The sequence below is a fragment of the Tetrao urogallus genome, assembly GCF_951394365.1.
Source record: "Tetrao urogallus genome assembly, chromosome: 1".
In the NCBI taxonomy this organism is placed as follows: Eukaryota; Metazoa; Chordata; class Aves; order Galliformes; family Phasianidae; genus Tetrao; species Tetrao urogallus.
The window spans coordinates 178,897,393-178,923,987 of NC_136813.1; the positions used below are offsets into that span (position 1 = coordinate 178,897,393).

The 26,595-nt window shown below is 40.3% G+C and overlaps 1 protein-coding gene across 5 annotated transcripts in view; it reads right to left on the reverse strand.

The window, feature by feature from the left end:
- Nucleotides 1-26,595, reverse strand: part of KIF21A (kinesin family member 21A) — a gene marked incomplete at both ends in the record, with an annotated part of 82,563 nt that overhangs the window by 53,271 nt on the left and 2,697 nt on the right. For all 5 annotated transcript variants that reach the window (XM_079541698.1, XM_079541702.1, XM_079541701.1 and 2 more), the window contains one exon: nucleotides 170-392. In XM_079541698.1, the coding sequence (XP_079397824.1) occupies nucleotides 170-392 (223 nt within the window). The remainder of the gene's footprint in view (nucleotides 1-169; nucleotides 393-26,595) is intronic.

Here is a 26,595-nt window from a genome sequence, read left to right on the forward strand (position 1 = left end):
GAATCTGTACAGGCTCCTAAACAATATTCTAAAGAATATCTTGTTTACATTAAAACCAAGCCACCAAAACCAGGTTCGTGCGCTGCGAAACTTAAAAGAAAGATCAATTACAAGAAACAGTTAGTGTTTATTTCAAAATAAATATTTTAAATAAAGTTGTAAAGCTTACCTGGCCATAAGCAAAGACAGTTGCATTATAGCCTTCAAAGCAACCTTCAATCAGTTTTTCTATACACTGTATATAGATTTCTTCTTGCTGTGAGTCAATGTTAAACACATAATCAAAAGTGAAGGCTTTATCTTTTCCCAAGAACACTTGAGGTTCACCAGGTGTCACGGATGTACAAATATGGCATCCTTCAATCTTCTCTTTGGCTAGCTGTGGTCTAATTCTGTTTTAAAAGAAACAAAAAAAAGAGCTATTAAAAGTTCACCATTAGAAAGAAAAGCACACAAACAACATAAGAGACCTGAAAAAGTATTTTTTTACTGATTGAAAAATTCTCATTTTTCAGGAGGACAGCAAGATTCCTGCTGCCTGAGCTGAAGTACTATGTCACAGCCCCACTCACACAAACATTTATGCAAACAGCAGCATGTTCCCTGAAGGTTCACCTCTTAACTACAAGCTGACGACTAGCCCGTAACCTTGGATATTTCTGTACATACAGGATGCACTGCTGAAGAGTAACCTGCATGATTTGTTTCACACCTTGAAATCAGACCTTCTAGTTTATCCAGATGACTTCTTGTACTCATTACAACAAGATTTTTTTTAAGCAACAAAAACATGGAGAAAAAAAAAAAAAGTAAGTAGTAATTTGGGAGCAGGGATCCCAAAGCCCACATATTATCTGAAAGGAAAGCCCGTTTGCTATAATAGAAAGTAAAGGAAGAAACATGAGCCTTCCTGCTTCTCACAGAAAAGAACACTTCCATGTAATCCTTGATTTTACCTAAGCACATTTTCAAAGAAAAGAACAATTTTTAAACAAGCTGTAGAAGTGTCCTAATTCCTCACTAATTCCTTACTGAGAAATTCCAGCTTTTTTTTTTTTCAGTTTGTTCAGTTTCTGATAAACAAGTTTGAGGAGAACAGCCAATCCAGACTTCTTATATATTACAAATGTATTGGTTCCCTGCACCCACAGTCCCACAGCACTGTCAGAACTGAATTCATGAACTAGCTCTGTGACTAGAGTAGACCATGGAAATTTGTGACTCAATTTGTTTAATAGTTAACTACCAGGAAGAAAAAGCTGTGGCCAACATCACAGCATATTATTCCAGCTGTAATTAACTAATAATTTGTTTGCTGAATCAACTTCAAGATTTTTTTTTTTTTTTTTTTTTTAAAGTGCTTCCAGGTTCTCAAAGAAATACATTATTTCAAACACACGTACAGCCTTACAGATAGTGGAAAAGTAAGGCTAAAGGTAAGGCTACTAAGACATCAGCAGCATAGCAACATGCAAATAAAATCAGGGAACAGTGTATTTAGGTTCTCTGTTCAAATCAAACTTTGGGAACTTGTTTCCTTCATTGTTGCCACTTTCAATTATGCCACATTGAAGTTGAAGACCTGTATACGCAGAGCTTCAGGCATACTTCATACCCGAAGCTTTACAGGCTGCATCTACAGTAGTGTTTTGTTTGGAGTGGCTACATCATTTTGAAGAAAACTGCCACGATACCCTCACCTAGCACATGCTGGTTTGGATCACAGAGCACCCGCAGAGAGCTCAAATTACACCCCTTTCAGAGGAAACTAAGCCAAAATGCTCCTCTGCAGGCACATGAAACTTGTTCCAGAACCTAATGGAAACATAAGGGTCCAAACACTACCTACTGATCCACTGTGACCGTGCCAGTGCCTGCTGGCTGTTAAGAGACTCTGAATGAATTAGTCTGTCGCAGCACACTTAAATTATATGACCAGACACACACTCTGATTCAAGTTAACATCCTGCACAAAGCACTATCTTCTTTTTACTGCTGACAAGCAGTTTTTCAACTCAGGGATGTGCATTGCTGTCAGGAGTATTTCTCAGAAATTTTATGCCAAAAGCTTCATTTTATCCCACAATGTGACACTTCAGAGAGGAACGACTATAGGATGTGTAAAATAGGCATAAATATTTCAGAGCTAGTATTTGCATTTGGAGTACATAAAATAGATCACAGATTCTCTCTCTATACACAATCATCCTTTTTCTCTTTAAGCAAAATAAGCAAAATCAGGAATTATGTAGCTCCTTTGCTAACAAACTCGATCTGCTAGCAGCAGCATCCACTCATCATAAAACCTGACTGGCATTCCCATACATAAGCTTGTGATAAAGTTACTTTGTTCTAAATTAACTAGCATTCTGTAATAAAGTAGCTTTTACTTCTAAGTAAAAAGCAATAGTCTTCAAAGTTCAAAGTGATACTCATCATATGCCTTTCCAAAAAAGCATCCTACCCAACTGGAAAGCAGAGCAAAATACATTGTAGCACCTTGCCTATAGCATACAATATTTAGAAAATACCAGCTGGGTGGGCTATGCCTTATTTTTATGCCTTCACGTCAGCCAAAAAGCAATGAAATGCTCATTCTTTTGCCTCTGCACTGCCCGCCCTGGATTAGCGATCAATTGTTCTTCCAAGCATGAAGCTTGAGGGTTTCTGAAGTTTCAGACATGTCTCTCACCCTGCCCTCTGGTACAATGAAGCCTAAATGACTTTTTCACAAGATCAAGATGGAAAACATGTTCTCAAAATTAAGTAACTTTTTCTGCACCCTAAAAATCCAACTTGACCCGCAGATCCAAAAAGCTTTTAGTACTGTCTTGTAAAATGAAGATTGATAATTAATACCTTTTCTTCACATTTTCACTTTTTTCTTATGCTTCAAGTTTCAGAATTAATTTTCTACACAGAGGGATTCATGCAGTTATGAAATGTACCAAATGATTTTCTCCCTCCTGATACTAATTAAAGGCTCAGAATGACCACAAAGAAAAACCGCATGCCTAAACATAAAGGATTTGCACGATTTCCAGAGATGACGGGACAGACAAGCAACCTGTTCTGCTGCCATCTGCAGAAAAGCTTTCCATGGCAGCCCTACCAGTAAGCTCCCCGGCCTGAAACTGAGCAGCACCTCCAAGCACTGTTACAAAAGCCAGCACAACAGAAAGCTGCATGTGCCCATGTGTGACTATCAGACCACAGCAAGATTCCGCTCCAGAGACCAGCAGAGCCAACGGAAGCCTGTGACACAACCAGCAGAATGTCTTTCCAAAGATGACGCGCCATTGAGATCTTCACCATCCAACCCGTGATGTGTTCAAGGGACACTTCTTGTTCTTAATGTTATAAGTTCAGCAACAAGCTAGCATGATGAGAAAACACAAATGCCTTACTTTCAAACCTTATGAATCCTTTCAAACCTTATGAAACTTATGAATCATCCAAGTGGATTACCTGAAGTTCATAGCTCTTGAAGTCTTTCCACCTGCACTAAGTGTGCAATCCAGGGAGTCTCAGGCCTCATGCAAGTCGATTTCTGCTCTAGCACTGCCTTTAGGAAAATTTCCTCCTCCCTTCCCAGCCCCACACATCAAATAGGAAAACTTTCTTATTTTTCTGCTTACAGCCAGACCTTTCCCACTCTCATGACTTAATGTGGTCACTTCTGCCTGCAAAGCAGGCAGCGCCCACACTCTAAGATGTGAAAGAGCTCATTTTTGTCATTTCTCCTTGCCCAGATCCCAGTCTGGCAGTCTGCCACCAGGATTTTCTCCAGCACCAATACGACTTCACCCATTTTGTCTTCTGTATGACCCCACTCCACCTGTTTTTCAGGCTACTCTCTTAATTGCATACAATCAGAGGTTTTCCATCTATTTCCAATCACACCTCCTTAGATGTGGCAACTTCCCCGACATTTTTACAACACATCCTTCCCTCACCTCCTCTCCAAAGCACGAACGCACCCAAGCCTTGTTTTTATGTACTTTTGTAGAGCCTTCAGGCCACACACATGAAACTTAATCCCCTAAATCTATTCTGCCTCAGCACATTGGGACAAGCTGCCTAATCACAGAGGGTTAAAATATCCAGAGATGGCATGGTAAGGCACTGCATTGTCCTGGAACTAATCTCTCAGTAGAATAGGTGCATAATGCCTCTCCTAAAAAGTATCAGCTGGAACTGACTCGGATTATACAGTTCAGGAGGGTCAATACCCAGTGTTATGCAAGCCATCAAACTTCCCATAATTAATTTGTTTAAATTAGATAACATCATAGTATTATTTTTGAAAGTATCCTTAGTTTATTTTCAGAGATGAAAATAGTCACAGAGATTTAGAAGTATGTATAAAATTATAATACACAATGTTATATACACACTGTCATAGATATCATATATATATATATATATATATATATATATTCTTTTTTTTTTTTTTTAAATACACACATATATCCTTTCAACTACTGAGCAGTCTTCTCCCTCTGCCTGTTCAGTGAAGAATCTCCTTGTTACTTAATTTTTCCCCTAGGAGAGCCCTCACAAAACTAATGATCTATGATCAAGCCCTCCTTTAATCTTCTCTTTCACATATTAAAGAAAATGAGACTCACTTTTTTTTTTTTAATTTGCATCATCGTGTTAAGTTTTACTCTATTGTAACTAAGGGTAATAATTACAGTTCCTATACACTTTTCAGCACAAGAACATAACAGCAATAAGCTAGAAAGAACTCCTAACAGTGACATATAAAGAGCAAAGAATCAAATTATTCTTGTTTTAAAAGTCAAAAGCTAAGTGTTGTAAAGAAGAAAAGATGCTGATGCTGTCCTCTGTAAAGTTCATTTTTATCAAACTGCACCTGTGGGGGACATTTTTTGCCTTGGTCTGGAAGACATAATTCTATATATAGCTCCAATCACAGGGTTCTATGCAGGAAAGCAACTAAGCAGCCTTACACCCAAGACTCTCCAACACGCATCTCTTAACAAATGGAGCCTACTAAACTTCACACAATAAGTTTCACCTGTGAGCATATGAAATATTAAACACAGGAGCAGCTAATAAAACATTTAATGAATGGAAAAACAAAACCTTTCCAGAACCAGAATAAGAGAAAATGGCTTCCTGCCATTATTTTGGCCTCACAATTCCCTGCCCTCTCTATTACACTACATCCAAAGCCTGGATGGGGCTCTGAGCAACCTGGTCCAGAGGGAGGTGTCTCTGCCTGTAGCAGGGGGTTGGAACTACATGATCTTAAAGGTCCTTTCCAACCCAAACCATTTGAATGATTCTATGATTTATACTCATTAAATCACTCCTATTAAAAATACACCTTCAACATGGAGGCAGTTAAGAAAGCTAAAGAGATTTCATCCCAAAGATACACAAAACTTCTGCTTTTCACTATTTTTGTTTGCACACACAGAAAGCTTGCTTATTGATGTATATTAATCAGCACTTCCAAATGAGGCCACAACCATAGCCTCCAAGTGATTTGTATGAACTAGTCAATCAGTACATTCATCCTTTATACCTTAATGAAGTTTACAGGCATGAACAAAGCTGCCCCATGTCAAATGCCAGGTCTATCTTGTTACCACAGCAATAAGGACCCAGGAACAAACCTTCCACCTCCCACCAGCACCAGCTCTGAGTTTCCATTCCAGCTGCCAGCACTTTTGAGCACAACACCACTACATTTCCATTTCCTGTGTAAACACCATGGTGCTAAGAAACGAGCATGTGTAAAAATGCTTTTATTTAGCGAGTTGTTATTCACTAACCTTTGGTGCAGATACAGCTCTGTAATGTCTTTCTCAGCATTTCCAAAGAGGTTGCTGGTAGCCAATGAAGCAAATATGAAAAGTCCAAGAAGTATTTTAGTGAGATTTTGTCCTGCATTTTTACCCAAGAAACATATGCATATATCTACACTCCAAGATTTTGTATTAAAAAAAAAAAAAAAAAAAAAAAAAAGGGTATTACAAAGCAATACCTCACCTCCAACCCAACTCCTTCTGAAGGAATAACATGATTTTTTTTTTTTTTTTCTTCCTTTTAAGCTACTTAAGAATAACACAAAAGAAAACCCCAGTTCAAACCCAAAGCCCACAGCTAGTACTGCATGGCAATCTCCCATCAAGGCCAGCCCTGCATTGCTAGGGGATCCTGGAGATGAAGTCCCAGGCAACTGTCTTGTGCCAGCAAGGTGGCTCTCTCAGAGCAAGCCATAAATGCAGTGCAGCTTTGGTAGCCCTCGATGAGTGAAACCCTGTCTGCCTGTCTCAGGTGCTTACAATGGCAGAAAAACCAAGCCTTCATGATGCACTTTAACTACTGAATGCATGATGAATGACAGTCAACCTTACATACAAAGGCAAACAAAGCATACGGCAAACTCTGGGTGCCTTTGTAACACAGTGCTGTCTCTGCAGAAAGTAACTGTTTCTGAATGCCTTAATTATTAGTATTCAGTGGTTTTGGCTAATCATACCATTAATATGGAATTGCACTGCACCACAGGTGTACTACACCTGCTGCTATTAAGCTGTAAAAAGGGCATGTTCATGCAGTAACAAATAAGTTACAAGGATTTAGTACTATGCTGCCCAGCAGCAAAGCTGTGGCAGCTGAGCACCTGGCACAGCACCAGGTCACCCCCAAGGCAAAGGGGCCAGCTGGAGCCCCAGAAGCCTGTGCACCCCTGAGCCATGCACCCATACACCCAGCCTGGGCAACAAGGAGCAGCTCAGACAACTGTAACCCTATCACTCTTATGTAAGGCTTGGGCACTGCTCCCATCAATGTTTCTCTGCAAAGTTACCATGGCTGCTGTAAGCTACATGGAGCTCATCTTACGTGTTCCAGGAGTCCATATTAATCCAAGGTCCAGGTGTAACTCAGACGATAACTGCATCAAGCAAAGCAGATAATCTATGTGTGTACCAGTGCTTCCCGCCTTTAGACATCTGAAAGCATTCAGGCACGTCAGGTAGGATGCAGATGCAAGTTTGGCAGTACCAGAGAAAAAAAACATCCCACAGAACAAATGGATTAAGATCTAAGGGTTAAGAATTGCAACAGGCACAAGACTGGACAAGAGGGACAAGATTTTATTCCAACGTCTTATTAAGATGCTGATAAGGAATCAGCATCCCTTCCGTCCATGTGTACCCATTAAGCATGACCTCTAAACCATTAGCTTAAAGCACACAGCAAGACTCCAAGATGCTACGTTATTAATAGTTGCCTTGTTTAACTACAGACAAAAAATAAAAAAACCTCTTCAAAAACATGAAGGCAGAACACTTTTTTCTGTGCTGAAAACTGTCACATCCAACTTGTAAATAACAAGAAGACAGCAAATGGAGAGCTGGAATTAGATTTAGCTGAGGAAGTACACCACAGCTGTAAGTAGATTAGGCCTGTTCTTCCTCTATGCATGCAATCTCTACCTCATCAGCTACATTTTTTTTTCCCCCTCTGTTTACACACCACTTCAATTTCACAGGACAGGCGCCCTTCCCAGCAGCTTGCCGCACCACAAGCTGTTGGTGCCGGGCACAACGCTCGCTGTGCCAGGCTGGGGCAGGCCCACAGGCTGCTGCTTTGCCTGGCTCATGGAGCACAGCATGGCAGCTGCATCTCTGGGCACTCCCTTCTACTTGCCAGAAAACAGTGCAGCTGTATGATTTCATGTTAATTCTTGTGCACTTCTGTAACAAGCTAGCAGGCCATGCGGCGCAGATTGCCTGTCAGTGTCAGGATGCTGTCATGTGCTGCTGCCCAGAACAGAAAACACAGGGAGGGGAAAGGCCGGGCCTGCCTCATGCAGTCCTGCTGCCCTGCTGCTCCCTCCTCACACCTGGCTCCTACAGCAAGGATGTAAGAACCCAAAAGACTGGCGGGCCTCTGACATATTTTGTTACAACATGAATGAATTCTTTCATCCAAACCTTTTCCCAGACTCATTTACTTTCTAGGGAGGTCAGAAATCCACAGCTTTTGAGAACAATTTGACTTTTGAGTGAAAGAGAGAGAAAAAGAGTGAGAGAGAGAGAGAGAGGGAGAGAGAGAGAGAGAGGACTGTACTGCAGGATTTGCACAGGCCTTGGTTATTTCTGGTTCAAGACAAGGTCAGCAGTGCTGGAAAAGCAGCGTGACCATAAGCCTCCACATGTCTGCCAAGCACAGACCTGGCAGAGCTCCAACTGCAATTTGATTACAGCTAAACTGATTGTGGAAATGACATTTCTAAGGCAAACAGTTTTCAAAAAACTATCCTACAGTAGCACTTGCCTTGGTTTCTTTTCCTGAACATTCAGTATTACACCTGTCTCTGACACAGTGAAATAACAATACATAAGAAAGAATTAGATCTAAGCAAATTGGGCAAAGCTGAGTTTATGAATTAAGACCTGAAATACCTATGGTTTGTTACCAAGAAATTAAACACAGAGTTATGTCTTCCTAAAACTAAATTAATTTTATAACAGACAGGAATACATGCACACCTGCACCACACCATAAAGTCACAAAGGACACTGGCCCTTCCTATAATCAATTAAATGTACTCCAGTACTGAAAGGATTACAGACACTTAATGCCCATATAGCTCATTAGCCTGAAGAGGCTGTCTTTCCTCATCAGGAAGCACAAATGAATAAATTTAGAAAACAAGATGCATGAGCAAGCATCTCTACTGTTACAATGCAGTCGAATACAAAGCTCAGTCAGCATTAGCAGGTCTGACACCAAGCTGTACAGACTGTGCACAAACCCAAACTAGCCACACAACCAGAAACAACTCCCAGCAGAAGGGTTTAGCTCTGAAACTATAGCATTTTTCACCTTTTATAAATTGAGCAAAAAGAAACTCTAGAAGGCAATGGCTCATTTTAGTTGACATCTAGTGTTGAGTCATGCTGCTGTTAGCATCAGAGCCTTGGTATTAAGTAATTAGGGCAGTATCAGGAAAAGGAATACACTTTTTGTTGCATCTGTCTGATACACAGCTGAACACTTAACAGAGATTAAATCTCCTAAACAAGTGTTACATAACTTAAGATGAAAAAGCTTAACTGAAAGAGTTCAAGGTAATCTTGCTGAAGAGTGCACTGCCTAGCCTAAAAGTGAGGCATAATAATAAGAAGCACTGCCAATATTTTATACACATTTTGCTTCCAGAAATGTAAAGACTAAAAATTCAACTGAGCTGAAACAATACTGTCAAAAGTGATGGGGTGAATAGAGATTACCCAATGCCACAAAATACTTCAATCACTGCTGCTTTACCAAGTAACAGCACAGCATTTATTTAAGCATAGGGGAAGAAGAGACAAGAATGCAAAAGCACAGTCTGAGCGCTAAAGAAGCCACATTTAAAGTTCAGGGATCAGGGCGTAATTCAGGCACTTCTTGTAAGCTGGGGCCCAACATCTAAATACAAAGCTATTAACAGTTTGAATCACAGCACCAGTGGTAATGTTTGTCAGCTCTTTATAAGGCACATTTGCAGCTACGACATAATTATGAGCATCAAACTTTAATACAGTTTTGCGACACTGGTTTCAAAAACATTGCCCACAGCATCACAGTAACAGAGATAAATGAACCAATAGTGCCCACACAGTATTTTCCATTAGAGGTGCAGAACCAACTGCAGCTTTCTGTTTCAAAAGATGGACTCTCCTGCACGCAAGGCAATGACATCATGTCTGTACTAATCCCTTCTTTCACCTCCCCTTCCTGCCCCCCCCCAAAAAAGTGTTTTTGCATATGTTAAGGCAAAGGAATAACTTGAGAACAAAATATATACTCAAAGCAATTATATGAATTATTTTTAAAAAAAATAAGTGCACACATTTAGGAAATTCCTAATATTACTATTTACCAATGCTTCCAGGGATATCAAGAATGAGAGCCACAAGTACCTTTAGTAATAAGCACCAAACCAAGCAATAGTTATTCAAAACTTTATTTTCCTGTAGAGAATACGAATGATAAAACAAACTGATGTAAGGCAAGATGACAAAAAAAAAAAAAAAAACCAACAACCTATCAGTCATGACAACACCAGGCTCTGCCCAATTTCTTCCTGTTAAGTGCAAGCCCTTTTTAATTCGTCGTTTCTTCAAAATTTCTTCAAAATAGCTAAATTCTTAAAAAGAGATACTCTATCACTTTGTTTACAATTAAAAGGCTTCCAACATCTGCAACAAAGGTTAACTCTTATTTATTGACTCCTTTTCTCAGATTTGCCTTTCCTTCTCACAAATGCCCACCTACACACACACCCACAGCCCATTAGAGCTACAGTACAGAAATCATGACAAGTTTATGCCAAGACTGCAGTAGCCTTAGAAATCTGTTTAAAAAAGAAATTATTTCTCTATATAAAGTTGAATATCTCATCAGTTATACACTCGTAAATCTAGGGCAGCTCCTTGTCTTACAGGCAGAACAACAGCTTCAAGAGTTACAATTCACATCAACTTCACTTACCTCAAAATGAACAAAAAGTTACTAACACACTTACCATAGCTAAAACTACAAGCCACATCTCAGGTAATTACAGTCAAATAATCCCACTAAAGAAAAGGAGGATCAGGTCAATTAAAAGAAAATTACAAGTTGTCATTAGTTATTACTGAAATGACTGCTTAGCTAATACTATTAAAGTAACAACCACGAACTTCACAATGGGACAGGACAGCTAAAAACAGTGTTTTAATAATCTGCTCTGAATAGGGCCTTCATTCTTCATTTCTCAGTGCAGCATTCTTGGAACAAAAAACACTGCATGACTTCTATGCCACTCCTTATTTAAAAATAAATAACTAAACCACCAGTGTTGTATCCACAACACCCAATACACTGTGTTCCAAAGCAAACTGCAGAAAATTTCTTCATATTTATTGTTGACTGTTTCCGATGAACAGAAGTTGCTCTGTTTCAAAACAGAAGGTAAACTGTTCCAAGCAATGACTGAAGGCTCTGAGCTGGTAAATCCTAACTGTGCAGTAAGGGAAAATAACCCACTCACATTATTTAGTATTACCTATTTTAAAACTTGCAAGACAGAAAGGAACAATGCTACTCACTTCCTTCAGTCCTTCTGGTTCCATACATTTTTCTATGTCTGAATGTCAAATTCCGGTTTCAATTATTTCCTTCACTATTTCCTTCATTTGCAAGACTGCAGTACATATCTATGTTGGCTGCAAGAGCATAAAAAATTAGAGATCCTCCATCCTCATTTTCCTGTGCAGTGGTACTGCATTCAGCTGCCCTTATGAAGACTTTACCACCTTCCTGCTCTTGGGCAGCTTCAGATGATGCTTTAGACGACCTCTGAAGTTAGTTGAAAGTCAGCAATTCAGGAAACTATGCTAGAAATGCACTAGGTAGCATTTTTCCACTCTAAGCCATGCTCTGAATTGATTGTTTGGTACAATGCTGGATGCTCTTTCGCTGGAAGCAAGCATTTCAAGCAAACATGAACTGACTGAACAAACATGAACTGAAGCTTTTATCTTCTCCAAAAGCTGAGGTAGTTTGGAGTCTCCTGGTACTAATTCTAACAACACTCCTCATGAGGTTTCAACCAGGCAAAAAATTTGGACTAACCATAATCTTTTTTTCTACTGATTGCACACTGGTTTTCAAATGTGGTAGACAGAGAAGAGGGGAGGGAAAAAAAAAAAAAAAAGGAAAGTTTCTTTTAATGACAGAATAGAGGACTGGAGCACCCTCCTAATGAAGGAAGGCTGAGGGAGTTGACCTCATTGAGCTTAGAGAAGAGAAGGCTGCAGGGAGACCCCACTGTGGTATTCCAGTTCTTGAAGATCATAAACTGAAGGGACACCAGCTTTTCACGTGGACTAGTAGTAAAAGGACAAAGGGGAATGGTTTTAAACCAAAAGAGGGGAGGATTTAGATTAGATGTCAGGGGAAATTGTTTTAGTCAGAGGGCGGTGAGGCCCTGGCACAGCTGCCCACAGAGCTGTGGGTGCCCCATTCCTGGAGGCACTCAGGGCCGGGTTGGATGGGGCCCTGGGCAGCCTGAGCTGGTGGGAGCAGCCAGCCCACAGCAGGGGCTGGGGATGGATGGGCTTTGAGGACCCCTTCAATCCAAACTATTCTATGATTCTGTTCAACATTTATATTAGTCAGCCACAGCTGACTAATGAAACAGCTGGTACTGCCTATGAAGACTATCAGTCTTTAAAGATTTGTTCAGCATTGCTAGAAAAAAAAAAAAAAAAAAAAAAAAGTAAATTCAAGGACTTAATCCTAGAACTTAATACAAAAACCAGTTCCCATACAGAAATTCACATCAGAATGCCAGTAGTCAGACAGCTCTCTGCTACAACACACTGCGGGCTGAACTGCCACCATTACATCCTCAGCCCCTTCTCCAGGCTGGGAGACAGAATGCAACTACATAGAGTTAGGGTAGAACCTTGTCACAGACAAATCCAGTTCTCCTCCTTCATAAGCTTCCACTTCTCACAGAAACAAACACCTCTGGCATGCAATCACCATGTTAAAACAGTCCTGGCAGAAAAGTGGAGGCCTGACAATAACGAAGACCAGAATTTAAATGCGAGTACTGCATAGAAAATAGCTTTACAGCTGATAAACCACAAACATTTTTGAAATATTTTTTAACTTTTCATATTTTATTAAACATAAAAGATTGAAATGTTCAAATTATTTGTATTTGCCTGGCTTGGGCTAAAATTTTTGCAGTAAGCAAAAAGCTATAGCTACTTCAGCTGCCTGTACACTGCAGTATTACTTTTCCCCACTGTCAGCAGAGCATCCTCTAAGTTGTAGAAACACACTCATATTACACTTGCTTAAGCTTAAAAAAAAAAAAGCTGTTATATTGCTTAAAAACTGGCTGATGCTTAACACCTGACTGAGGTTAAAAATATGATGCTTTGACATTACATATCTCAGGACAACATTAAGAGTTAAAGCTATCCAAGTAACTCATTGACTGTTATATTCAACTTACCACTTGAGCAAGCAGGAGAGATTTTGAGGTAACAGAAAGTGACAGCACTTGCTTTTCTACCTCACTGGGAAAGTATGGGCCAATTTCATATTCCTGGCTTTTTGTAACATAAAATAGAAAACGCTGCTCAGTCTTCTGGTGGTTAAGCTACAACAGACAGCCAGATCGATCTTGCTGGCTGTGCAAATCAGCGTGGAAGTCACTGTGCAAATGCAGTCATTGCCCTGGTTTAACTGCTGCTAGCATACATACCTCACTGCACTAGCAGAGTACAGCTTGGAATTACCACTATTAAAAATACTATTAACATTGTTTAAACAAAGTTTTAGCTCCAGGATAGAGCACGTCCTAGAAATGAGCGCACCCTGGTACTGCACTGCAACATAAACTGACAGGTTCATGAGTCAGCTATGTCCTCAACTCATCAAATACACACTGTGAGTAAAGTATAGAAAGAACTAGTTACTTGTGTCTCCTTTAAACAACTAATATGGATGCAAGCCTAACAGTGAGGCTGAGTGCTTTCTGCTTCATGTTCTAGCTGGATGCTTAATTTTTCATTAAGGCTCAGATTAGATTACAATTCCAAACAGGACTCCAAAGCTACAAATGCAAAGTCACTTTTAAGAACAAATAATCGTGCACTGACAAACCTCAGACACATTAAGACCAGCTCTCTCCACTCACACTGCACACAGGGGAGGCTCAGCCCTTTCCTACGGACCTCCCCTTTGTACACAGCCGCCGGGCTCTCGCACACAAAGCAGCAGCACCTGATCCCGTGATCCCTTCTGTCTGCCCAACACTTCACTGTGGCTCCTGGGGGACAGAAAGAAAGGTCTGTCCAGACACGCTTCTCCAGGGTCAGAGCCAGTTTCTTTGTCTTGTCTGAATTCAATCAGCTTTTCTTGGCACACAATACCTCCGCACCATACATTTCCCAGCTGCTCTCAGAAACTATTGATGCAAATTATTCGTGGTCTGTTGATGCAAGAATCTTTAGTGGCCACATGCACCGGAGGTAGCACGGATACTTTCAGAACAAGTGTTTTGACAAAAACTCTTCCAAATGGCCTTAAAAATTTAAGCTGTTCATTATGCTGCAGCACAACAGGACATCAGTAAAGCCAATTTAGCTTGCTACAGCCCTGCCACAACACTTGGGAGCAAATATCTCATTCCTCCAAGCCTTTAACACTGAGCAAGGTAAGAGCTCTGTGGCTTAAACTGGACTTGATCAGGATTGATCAGTGCAGAAAGGAAGGTAAACACAAAGTTTGCCAGGATCAATAGCAAATATAACAAATACTTTGCTAGGAGTAGAAAAACTATAGACATTCGAAAAAAACAATGCAGTAATGGCTTACTGGCAGCACATAAAGACCTGGGAGGCTGTAATCATAGAATCATTTAGGTCGGAAAAAACCTTCAAGATCATACATTCCATCCAAACTGCCCTATTAAGCCCCCATCACTAAACTGTATCCTTTAGTGCCACAGTGTCATCACCATAGTGACTGCTGAGAAAGCAGTCAGAGTTGTATCTTCTACATGGAAAGTAGAAGCATGCCACACAGAATTACAGAGAAACTATACCTACTGCTGCAAAAACACAGCCTCTCACAAAAATACCCACAGTGCAGTAGAAACAAGCTGGAGAGAGAAACCAGTAACAATGGACATGGAAAAAGAAGTACGGTGGATTAAGAGCCACTTTGATCTATGAACGTCAATCAGTGAATCAGTCCTCAAGAAAGAGAGGCAAAAAAATGGATGAAAGGTTTAGATAGATGCTGTGCTGAGAAGACTGGAGGGTCACAGTAAAAACTTTCAGAATGCTATGGCCTGCACCAGGCTTCCAGAAAGGGTCACACGAACGGTGTTAAAGCCATTTCAAGCTATTTCCTTACCAGTGCTAAGAAATCAGACCACGTGATGTTATTACAGCGAGCTACAAACCTTACATCACTAATTGCTGTGAATCAGCCAATTGCCTCTCACACCTACACAAAGAACATCATTTCCACTCAGTGGGTGCTCTCGGCTTTGACCACATCCTAACCACAGCCCTCATCATAAATCTCAACAAACACAAAAAAGTTACATAGATACAACAAAGGCCTATCTGAAATCTACTTCCATCTAAAAGCCAACTAAAATCTAACTTTTTGAAGGAGAAGCGTGACAGTTCAGCAGATGGTACCACTTTAAGATCCTCACAGAAAAGTTTGCTTTCTCCCTGGTTTCAACTATAGACTTTGCTTGCCCATGCCTTATCACCTGACTTCTGTTTGCACAGGAATATAGAACTCTGACATCAAATGAAGTACAGCTGCAGTGCAGCCCTTATACAAGCCTCATCACATGAATAATTAGCAAGGCCCAAAGGAAACTATGGATGGATTATTTCCCAACCATACTTAGAGTTAACTATTGCTAGACCACTGAATTAAAAATGCATGGCCAATGAGTGTTAGCAAGATAAACTGAAACTAATGAGCCACAGATTCAGAAGAGGGAGCAGGATTATCTAGAACTAATAAAAGATTTCCCTGCCTCAAAGTTTGAAGTCAGGATTGGTTGCACTTCACAAACAATCATGCTTATAACTAAACACGTAATTGGATTCTCAATTAAGTCCTGTTGTCTGGTGTTATACAGTATGCCAGATAATCTTATCAGAGTCCATGGAAATAAAATGTACATAATCTGTGTCTTTTATCTACCACCCAACATCAGTGTCATGTGGAGGTCCCACAACCACTAACTCTGTATTTATATGGATAAGTTAAGCCTTGCATTTCCAAGCAGAGACTGCAAAGCAGCACATTTGGGTTCCTGATTTCCAATCCACAGCAGCACTGTTGGCAGAGGGACCTTGCAAAAGCAGCACAAATGCAGTAACACAGCCTCAACAGCTGGAAAACAGTACAGCAGTGACACACCACCACAAGCCTGCTGTCACAGCAGGACCTGCATCAGTTAACAATTTAAATCAAGCTTCACCGGAGCTCGTAACTAAGTGAGAAAAATTTGACCAAAAAAATTAAGACAAAAACCAACAAAAAAGAACTTACATCCTACATAAAAGATGCCCTCTCACAATCTGTAGCTCTTCAAATTAACTGACCGCATCCCTTGCATTCATACTGAATGAACACTCAGGAGATGAGTTTATTGATATTTTAATGATAGAGACGACCCCATAAACAGCAGCAGGATTCCAAGGCCTTACAGCTCATTCCTGCACTGAATGAAGCAGCAGCAGAAGGAAAAAACAAAAAAAGAGAGAAAAGAGAGATGGCCTGTGACCACTGCCTGAGCATTTGCTCGTGCTGGCACATAGAACATATTCAAGGGGGCACCTCGTATATAAGTTGTACCAGAGGCATCACTGCCCAGACAGTACAGCCAGACAATGCCAAGTACTGCAGCACATCTCTCTCCTGAAAACAAACGCTCTTTCAGCTACTTCTCCCAGCAGCACACTGTATGTTATACATCCAGCATCACATTACATCAACCAACACTGGTGTTCACATGTTAATCGTTTCACTGATGTTTGGTTTTGCCTACCAGATTTTCTTCTGATGTTCTCCTTATCTAATACTAAGCTCTCCAGAGATCAACTTTCCAGCCTCAAACAACAAACAGACAATGAAAACAAACCTCTAAGATCTAATTTGTATACCGCACTAGAAGAAGAGTTACTCAGAAGGAAAATGCTCTACAATCAGTTAGTGCATAAATCTTGGGCTATGGCAATACTTCAAAATCATGCCTTAAACTGATTAGTTTTGAATGTCACCCCCAAGAGCCATTCTGAGAGATTTGGCATTCAGAAGCTAAGAGATAAATCTTGCTGAAATGGAACACAGCAAAGTGACCAATGCAGCATTAACAAGCAACAAAGAACCAAGCCAAAACTATGTCACACAGTAAGAGTGATTCAATAAAAAAAAAAAAAAAAAAAAAAAGCAGAAATTTCACAGCTGAAGTACAGCTATTGCTAAAACACATATTAATGTGCTAACTTCAAATTACTGCACTTGCATATTTTGAACAGAAAGTGCATTAACAGTCAGGTTCCCACAGTTTATTTTTGTTATCCGAATGGAAAAACACCACATTGCCAGTTGATGTAACTTCTGAGCAAAGGACAGGACCTCTCACACACATTGCTGGGCTGCAATGGCTATGCCCATCAATACTGAGGTAGCAACAAAACAGGAGAGCTGTTTCCACTAAAATGATGTCAAGCAATACACTACAAGCATTCTGCCCCACTGGTCCATTGTTAGATATACAGCCCTCCCCCCAGACAGCTTTAATTTGAAAAGAATGCAAGTACAAATTACAGAATTCACATTAAAAAACAACGTTAACCTACATTCTAGTGGCTAGCCTACAGTTTGACAAATCTCCTTGACACATGTGATATAATTTGGGAGGCAGTAATGTTTCCTAGTTGCAGTCTGAGAAATCCTGACCGGTAGATGTGGTCAAGAAAAGATGCAGATGCTACAAGTTTTGAGGCACTTCCCTCTGTCTACCAACACATTCCTGTTTTAAATAGATTGAACTTCAACCAGAAAACACACAGATACAAGGCAGATATCAACAACATAAAGCAAACTGAACATTAACTTTGTCTAGTGTTACACATTAATTATGTGGAACACAAATCCAGAGGAATAAGGAGAGGGAAAGAAAATAAATAACTAAATCATACTCCTGAAAATATTAGAATCCATTTTTCCAAAGACAAAACATAAACTGACAAGGCACAAACTATGATTAATTTCCTAACAGTCAAAGGAAGCTGCTCCAAGATAAGTAACTGATGCTGTGGTTTGTATTCACAAGGTTATCACATGCTTCATGTGATAATGCAATGACCAACTCCATGCATTTCTCTATGATTTAAAGAATATATACTGCCAAACATACCAGAATTATAAGAACAAAACCCAAACTGTCACTGGCAGAACAAGGAAACTGACACAATTATTCTAAGAGATGGTTAAGGAGAGCATGAATATCCAACAAGCAAGAAATCAGTAACAGTGCTGAAGGTTAATTATTCTTGTTAGTCAGCTTGGCCAAAAAATAACTGAGTTTAAACTGTGGCAAACAGGCAAAGATGACTGCCAAGCATTCTTGCAGAGAGGAGGGGGAAGCATGTTGTTACCTTTTGCTGAATCACATTCCAAAGGCTTCCACAGCAGCAACACCACATCTATCACCACATCTATCACCAAGTGATCTTCAAGATCGGGGGTACAATGGTAGTGGGTGGGAAATAGATTTCAGAACAAAACGAACCCATTAGCCATGTAAAACAGAACAAAACCGTCCAGTTTACTTCATGCTGTGTCTGATTACAACACATTACCCCCCAACAGCAGCCATATTACCAGCACCACTATATGACTGCCCATCTGCCAAGACCTCGCTCTGCCCATCACATTCAGAACTCATCTGAAGAGGTTGTGGTCCTTTTGCTGAAGCTCTCCACACAGCTCACCCTCCCCAACAGCCTGTAGACACAGACCCTACTATAACTTGCTGGCTTTTAGGCCTTGCCTGTTCTCTTCCAAATACTTGAGAAGATTACCAAGAAGACAGAGCTGAGCTCCCTTACTGAAGTCAGGAGGAGAGACAGCAGTCACAAACCAAAGCAAGACACTTCTCAACCCAGTCTAAGGAAAAAAAAAATTCCACCTGAGAACAGTCAAGCATTGGTTATTCCAAAGACTGAGCAATCTCCATTCTTAAAGGTTTTTCCAATAATAACTTGATAAAGTCCTGAGCAACTTGCCCTGAAGTTAGTTTTGAGACTGCTTTGAGCTGGAGGTTTGATCAGATAACATCCCAAGGCTCCTCCAAACCTAAATTTGTCTAAGCTTACCCTTCCAAATTTCCAAGGCTTTTCTGTTAACACGGATGTTGTCACATTTCCACAAGCATACCATGTCATCTGAATGGGATCGTTCTCAAGAAGAATTCCCTGAGAGTAGCCCTGCCGAGAAGGACTTAAGGGTCCTGGTAGATGAAAAACTTATCACAAGCCAGCAATGTCACCTGCAGTCTAGAAGGCCAACTACATCCCGGGCTGCATCAAAAAAAGAGGTGGCAGCAGGGGAGGTAGGTGACTGTTTCTCTCTACTCTGCCCCTATGAGGCACGATATGGAACACTGCAACCAGGGCTGGGGGCCCATGAAACAGAGAAGATGCAGAACTTTTGGACAGGGTCCTGAGGAGAACCATGAGGATTGTAAGAGAGCTGGAGCATCTCTCCCACAAAGACAGAATGAGGGGGCTTGGGCTCCAGGGAAGACATCCATGCAGCCTTCTGATATTTAAAGGAGATTATAAACAGGAGGGAAATTAATTTCTTACATGGCTAGATAGTGACAGATCAAGGAATAATGGTTTTAAACTGACGGAGGGAAGATTTAGACTAGAAGTCAGAGGGAAGCTTTTCACAGAGAGAGTGGTGAGGTGAGGTGCTGGAACAGGCTGCCCAGAGATGTGGATGCTCCACCCCTGAAGGTGTTCAAGGCCAGGCTGGAAGGGGCCCTGGACAGCTTGGTCTAGTGCTACATGTAACGGTCAGCAATCCTGCTTGTGGCAAGGGGATTTGGAACTAGATGACCTTTGACATCTCTTCCAACCCAAGCCATTCTATGATTCAAGTGTGCTGAATTCAGGCCATGACAATGGACATGCAACTTCATGGAATTGCAGGCAATTGGGATGGAAGACACATGAAAATGTCCTAGAGATTACTCACCCACTCTACTTTTCTGTACTAATATCATCTATGTCCATATCCATGACAGATATCAGTTTGATTTGTTTTTAGAAGTCTCTCCTATGGATGATATCACATCTCCGCAAACTGCCCCAGGACATCCATCCTAACAATAGATAAATGCTTCCTTCCTGTCTTTTACTTTTCTTACTGGAGGTTAAGCCTGTTAACCTGGCTGGAACATGAAGAACAATTTATTCCCTTCTACTTTGCATTTGGCACTAAGTATTTCAAAACACAGCTCTTAGCAATCTTCACCTTCTCATATCTCACATTATAGAACCAGCCCTGTTTTTAGATGCCCAGTAATCACCCTTCTCTCCTCAATTCCCTCTAATTAGTCTGCATTTTTTCTTGAACTGAACTGAAACTGAAAGCTGGACATCAGCCAAGACATTATCAGGATTATCATGGATGACTTTGTGCCTTGCATAAAAACTTCATTTTCTCTAAAGTCTAATCTTCTTTTTTTGCCACAATACTTTCATTTCATGATTAATTTTCATATATTATTAAAAATCACTTGCCTATAACAACAGCAGAGAGTACACTTGCCCTTTACTGTCAGTCAACTAGCATCCAAGATGTAGGCTAACATCACTTGATATAAGACCCCTCTCTACCTCCCAAAAAACTTCTCAGCAGTCAGAGGAGTTAAAAAACAGAAGAATCAGCCCAGGAGGGGCTAGCCCTGCTTTCAGACCTGGCAGCACAGAACAAAGCACTTTCATCTGAGGCTCTCAACTGTAGAATGTTTATTCCTCTTTTGGGCCTAACAAGGCTTTACTTGTTGACATTCAACGAACAATGAAAGCCCATCTGTTCCCCAAAGGCTTTGCTAGCAACTATAATGAAGCAGACCTACAGGTAGCTTCAAAATTCAGAGCCAAAACAGCAAGTTTACTAGATGACCAGCCAACACCACGTGGGCCATGAGGAAAGAATTAGCTTTGGGAGCATTAAAAAATACATAGATATTAAGAATCAATGTACTTCAGTATTAAATGGCTTACCTGTCAATAGCAGTTCACTCCTACCCCAGATCTGTATTGTCCCTGAGTGATGGGCTGGGTGATCAGATCAGACAGAAGTGTAAATCGCACTACAGGTAATGCAGATTAAACTGGCGGCCCTCTTTCTGACCTGCTATTACTTCAAACTGTAAGTAGGGTAGCCCTTCTCTTCTCTCTTATGTGTAAAAAAAAGATATGTATAATATTTACTCTTCCTCAGCCCTGCATGAAAATATTTGAAATACACTGAGGACCAGAGAGTAGTTTTATTTGTTTAATGAGAAAAGTATCTCAAATGTACAGATTATTCACTTGTGACATAATTGTAACTAGAAAAAAGAAAACATGGGAAATATCAGTAATACCAGTCTCCAAATTAACATGTATGGGTAATACTTAGCGGGGGGGGAAAAAAAAAAAAAACAATGAAAACAAAATGCAGTATTCAAAGGCATCACATTACAGAGCCAGAAATAAATATTTATTAAACATTTAGACTTCAAAAGGAACACATTTGAGACCAAGGACTGAAAGACACCTTACCTGGACAACTGCTACGGAGCAAAAACCAATGAAAAGTATTGTTTGCTTAGGATCAGTCAGCCATTTCCTATGGATCAGTGTTTTGCATTAGCTTTTTTTATTCTATTCTTTTAATATTAAAAAAAAATTTAAGCAATCAGGGGAGAAATGGGGAGAGGGTTATGGAAACAAAGCCATACGGGTGCTTTAGCAAAACAGAAGTTTTTGATTGTAGCACTTTCCATAGAAGGTAATGACGAAGGTGTTTTACCAGCAGCTGTTTTTCTCATTATACTGCATTATGTATTATTTACACAACTCTGTAAGTGCTTACTACACTTTAAAGCTGTATCTTTGGCCTGAGGAACTTAAGACACAATTCTGAGCAGGCAAAACAGGAAGCACCAGCAGAGCACAAGAAGATTAGAAAAAAGAAATAAAAGAAAGGCTCACTACATACCATCATATCATTCAGACTCATAAGGTAAAGACAGAGGCACAGTGATTCTGGACAGAATCAAGCACAAACTAAAAAAGAGGAACTACTGCAGCTGGCAGAAGTATCTGAACAAAACCACTGCATGAGAGATGAGCAGTCCCAGGATCTTGGGATAACGAGCCTTTAGAAGGACTAATCAAGTTAAAAATACATGAAGAGGGAGGAAAAAAATAAAAAAAAAAAATCAGTGTCTTTCAATCTACTGTGTAGCATTTCAGGAAACTTGGAGTACTTGAAGTATACAGAATCTGCATTAGATGTACAATGTCCTGCAAAAGTTAAGCATCAGGTAAGCACCCGAGCTACGTAGCTGTCCTATAGCAGTACAAATACAAGCAGCACCAATGAGAAAACAAACTCTTCAATCCATTTCCAAAAACATCCTTCAACTTGTACACGTGTAGATTACTGTGCATAAAGAAAAATCATTTTAAAACCTTCTAAGAATGTTTTGTTGCTCTCAGCCTCTCTTGCTGGAACTCCACCAACTCAAGGGATGCATCATTCATTTTTGCTTGATAGAATTAAATCCTAAAGTTGCCTAAAGTGTGCACTGTCCCAGACAGCAAGCCTAGCACTTGTCAACTGATCAGAAAAATAAGTTACACCAGCACTGGTGGACTTAAGCAAACCTGTTGAAGGCTGCTGAACAACAAAAATGGTACCCACTCCTCACTCCTGGTGGGAGGCATTTTACTATTAATTATATATATGGATTAATTTATTATTAATCCAGTGGCTAGCTCTGTATCAGCAGCTTAACTGGTCCACTCCAGCAGTACTAATATTACACTTAAAAATCTTGTTAAGATCATGCTGTGGTTGATGCTGAGTAGACAGCAAGACTTATGGCCAGAGACTGAACACGGAACAGTAAGTGTGGATATAAACACCACCAGACGAGCACCGTAAGCATCTATCACCCATCCCAATTACATACAGTCCATAATCAGCACTTCACAACAGATCCTGCAGCATATGAAAAGGTCATAAAGTAAAAACAAGAAAACAAGAAAACCACAACTGGTTTTAATCACACAATAAATGAATCAGTTGAAAAAAGTTAGAATTTTCAGAACCAACAAGAACAACTTCAAGGACGGAAAGGTTTCAGGTATGTATGTCCCTTCATGACTTTTCAAAGGCAATGCAAGCAGGTTCACATTTTAAACATTTAAAAATATATTGGAGAGACCTTCTCTGCACATCAAAGTCACTGTGCCACTGTCTTTAAAACCCTTCCACTGGTCTCCATTTGCAAGTTGTTGCTATGGTAAATGCATCAAACTAGAGAACTTGTTGGAAAAAAATAAGGCTGAGTTTCTGCCTTTAGTCACACTGGGGCAGACATTTATCTCAGCCAAGTTTCACTAGGGAAAACTGGAAAGTAATACAGAGAACTACAAAAACAGAAAGTAATAACAGAAAGAAAATGAGCACAGATTTAAAATAATTTTAGAGAAGAAGGGAAAGAGCACACAAGAAAAAGGCACAGCTCATGTAGTTACTCTTGCTGGACTCGTTCAGATTGTGTTTGATTTCTAATTAAGTTTTTTTGTTCTCCAGTTCAAACAATACTTTTAACTTCTTGTAAGTGCTCTACACAGGAATTAAATTAGTATAACAACAACAAAAAAAATCATCTGCTCCAGCAGCCCCAGATATGACAGAATACAGAATCTTCTCCTTAATCAGCTAAAAAAATGCATCTAAAACAGCTTTATTTCCTATCAGTAATCATGCAACTTAAGAGAAAAGTGAAAACTTCAGCAGCCATCTCAGTCTCAGCAGCAAGGAACCTATGAAGCACTTGGAGCAAAGAAAGGGAAAGCAGAGGGAGGGAGCAAGGCTCCCTCAATCCCAAGCACAAGAGTCATTCAGTTACTGTAGAAGAACTCACAGGAGCCGCACAGAAAAGAGGAAAAGGTGAAGCCCTGAGCTCAGTAATGGGGCTCACATTGTAGCACAGACATTCCTTTAACTCTCTACAGAGTGCAGCAAAGAGAACGTCACCAAATGGAAACCAGATTTCCAAAGTGAACTAAATTCCCAAGTCTTCTACAAGCTTTACTTAAGTTCAAAATACAATCCACCTGCAACCACGGACAAACTAATACCACTTCTGGTCGGTTTTGTTTTGTTACAATTGAAGACGCATTCATCTTTTGGCAAGGAATACATAACGTGAAGGGAAATGCCTGACTAGGCTTTCTTTCCCCTACACGAAAGAATGAGTTTGTGGTTACCTCACGAGCCGTGGAAAGGCAAGTTTATTTCCTAGAAAGCAAGATCACAGATCCCAGCCTGCCCCAAGCAATATCAGTCACGGATGATCGAGTCAGATATGATGAAACCTGAATTAATTCAGCAGCAGATGGTGCTGTGTTTTTTTTCCTAGCTAAAATGCAAAACATATGGATGGGGTGGCATAAAGTTTCAGCAAAGGACAAGGGAATGTTTGTTTAAGTCACGGTGCAAAGAGTAACATGAAAACTTACAAAAGATATGCAATGTGAGCTTTCCAAAAGCTAGATTTCTTTGGTATCCTTCCATTAACAGACTCTCCAACAGAAATATTTCCCAACACTTGACAAGACTAACAAAAAAAAAAAAAAAAAAAAAAAATCACTATTTAATACTGCCAAACAACTTTTTTTTGCCCTTACAGGGCATTACTGCATAACTGCATGCTGCTGGACTGCTGAACTTCATTCATACATCATTTTCTCAGATATTTTTCCCCAAAAACTTCCACATCCTTACATAACTACAGCTGGATTGTAACTGAAGAAAATTCATTTTTAGGATCCAGAGGATATTACTGTAATCTATTCTGTTGCTTAACTACTTACAGAACGATTTAAATAGTAAGAGATGCTTAGCGCTGTACGGGAAGCATGAAACCAGTACCTCCAGAGCCTGCAACACATACACCACAGCAGGCATGGATATTCAGCTGACATTTGCGGAGCCATTTGCAGAACAGCAACCTAAGTAAGAAAATTAATTTTAACACACAAGGTGCTTCAAAGCACAGCCATCAAAAAGGCAGGTTCCTTCCACTCAGCTCCTTCTTTCCTGCTTGCAATAGCTGGATCCAGCACAGAGGAAAATAACTTCGGTGCAGAAGCTATTAGAAATAGCTGGGAAGAACATGAAAGATGGAAAGGTACTCAAATAGTAGATGGGAAGGAAAAATAAAAAATAAAAAATAGAAACTAGCAAAAGAGCAAGAAGTGCAGAAGAGAGCCAACTAAGTAGCTCAGGAACTGGGGACAAGGGAGGAACAAACCCAGAGCTTCCAGAACAAATCTATGCAGCAGAAGGTTGAGGTTACAAGGAATGAACACATCCCATCTGCCTTATCAGAAGTTCACAGCATATCCTGATCTCATGCCACAAGCAGCTTGATTAGTTGGGCAAATAAATAAATAAATAAATAAACATACTGACATTGAATTAGTAATCAGTACATTTCCCCTCTTGGAATACCAGAAATAGAAGGTGAGCTACAATTATTACTTTTACTGTTACTTAAAAAGTTTCCTGACAGATGCCTTATATTTTGTACATGAAATTGCCATACTTGGCAAACATCAGATTTCACCGTGGTGAAGCAGCATTACAGTGTATGGCAGAGAGGCAGGGCGGGTACAAGAAGGGCACCTCTGAGATGATTCAGGGAAATCTGGGTGGCCATATCCCACAGCTCCTCTTTGCTTGAGAGCTGTAACAGCCCCGACAGCAGCAGCTGAAGTAGTGGTACTCATGCTCTTGCCAAAGTAGTGAATAAAGCACATCAACTCAAACATAAGGAGGATTTAAAAATAAATGAATTAATCAATAAAACACTTCCACAGCTCTTCCCTTCACTGCCCTCTGATATTAAGTATACCTGGTGATAAAACACCATCCCCTAACTACTCATTTTCCTGGTTCTTTGCTTTTGGCCATTAACACAGTTTCAACTGGATTCCATCCTCCTCTATGACAGCATGCCCGATGCTACAGCTCTATTTCCTTCAGCTGCACCACCACACAGTTCATACCCTTTCACTGTCTGCTCCACCTGAGGCATCATTCAACCACATCTCAATGACCACTGTACTTCTCCTTGGTTGTTGGTCACTTCCAGAGCTATTCACCTTTTCACATAACTCTTTATTATTTCTTCCTCTGTTCTCATACAGCATCTTAAAAGGCTGCATTACCAATCAACGCTGAAGCTTATCATCTTCGTGTCTGGGACTCTCAGTGACTCAGCATGAATTAAAGCCATCCTTCTCTTGTGGAGCACTAGAAGACAGACACTTCCATTTTCCACAATTTTGTTGTCTTCTCTATAACAGGATACATGTAACAGACACTGTTTTATGCTTCAGAGGCAAGTCCCCCAAGCAAGCCTTCTGATGAGCTCCATCCATCCATTACTATTCTCTTCAAGAGTTCCCTTGTTTAACTTGTGTCAAAAAGGCAAAGGACCTAACTCCAACCTTTCTGTATGCTCAGATCAGCCTTGGTAAGATCACAGAATGGGTTGGGAGGGGCCTTTAAGATCATCTCATTCCAACCCTGCTGTTTTAGGCAAGGACACCATGCAATAGACCAGGTGCTCCGAGCCCTAGGATGCCCATACAGAGTGAGGACAGGCACTGCCACCTCCCCTGTTGGAAACATTTCAAGTCCCAAGCCCCA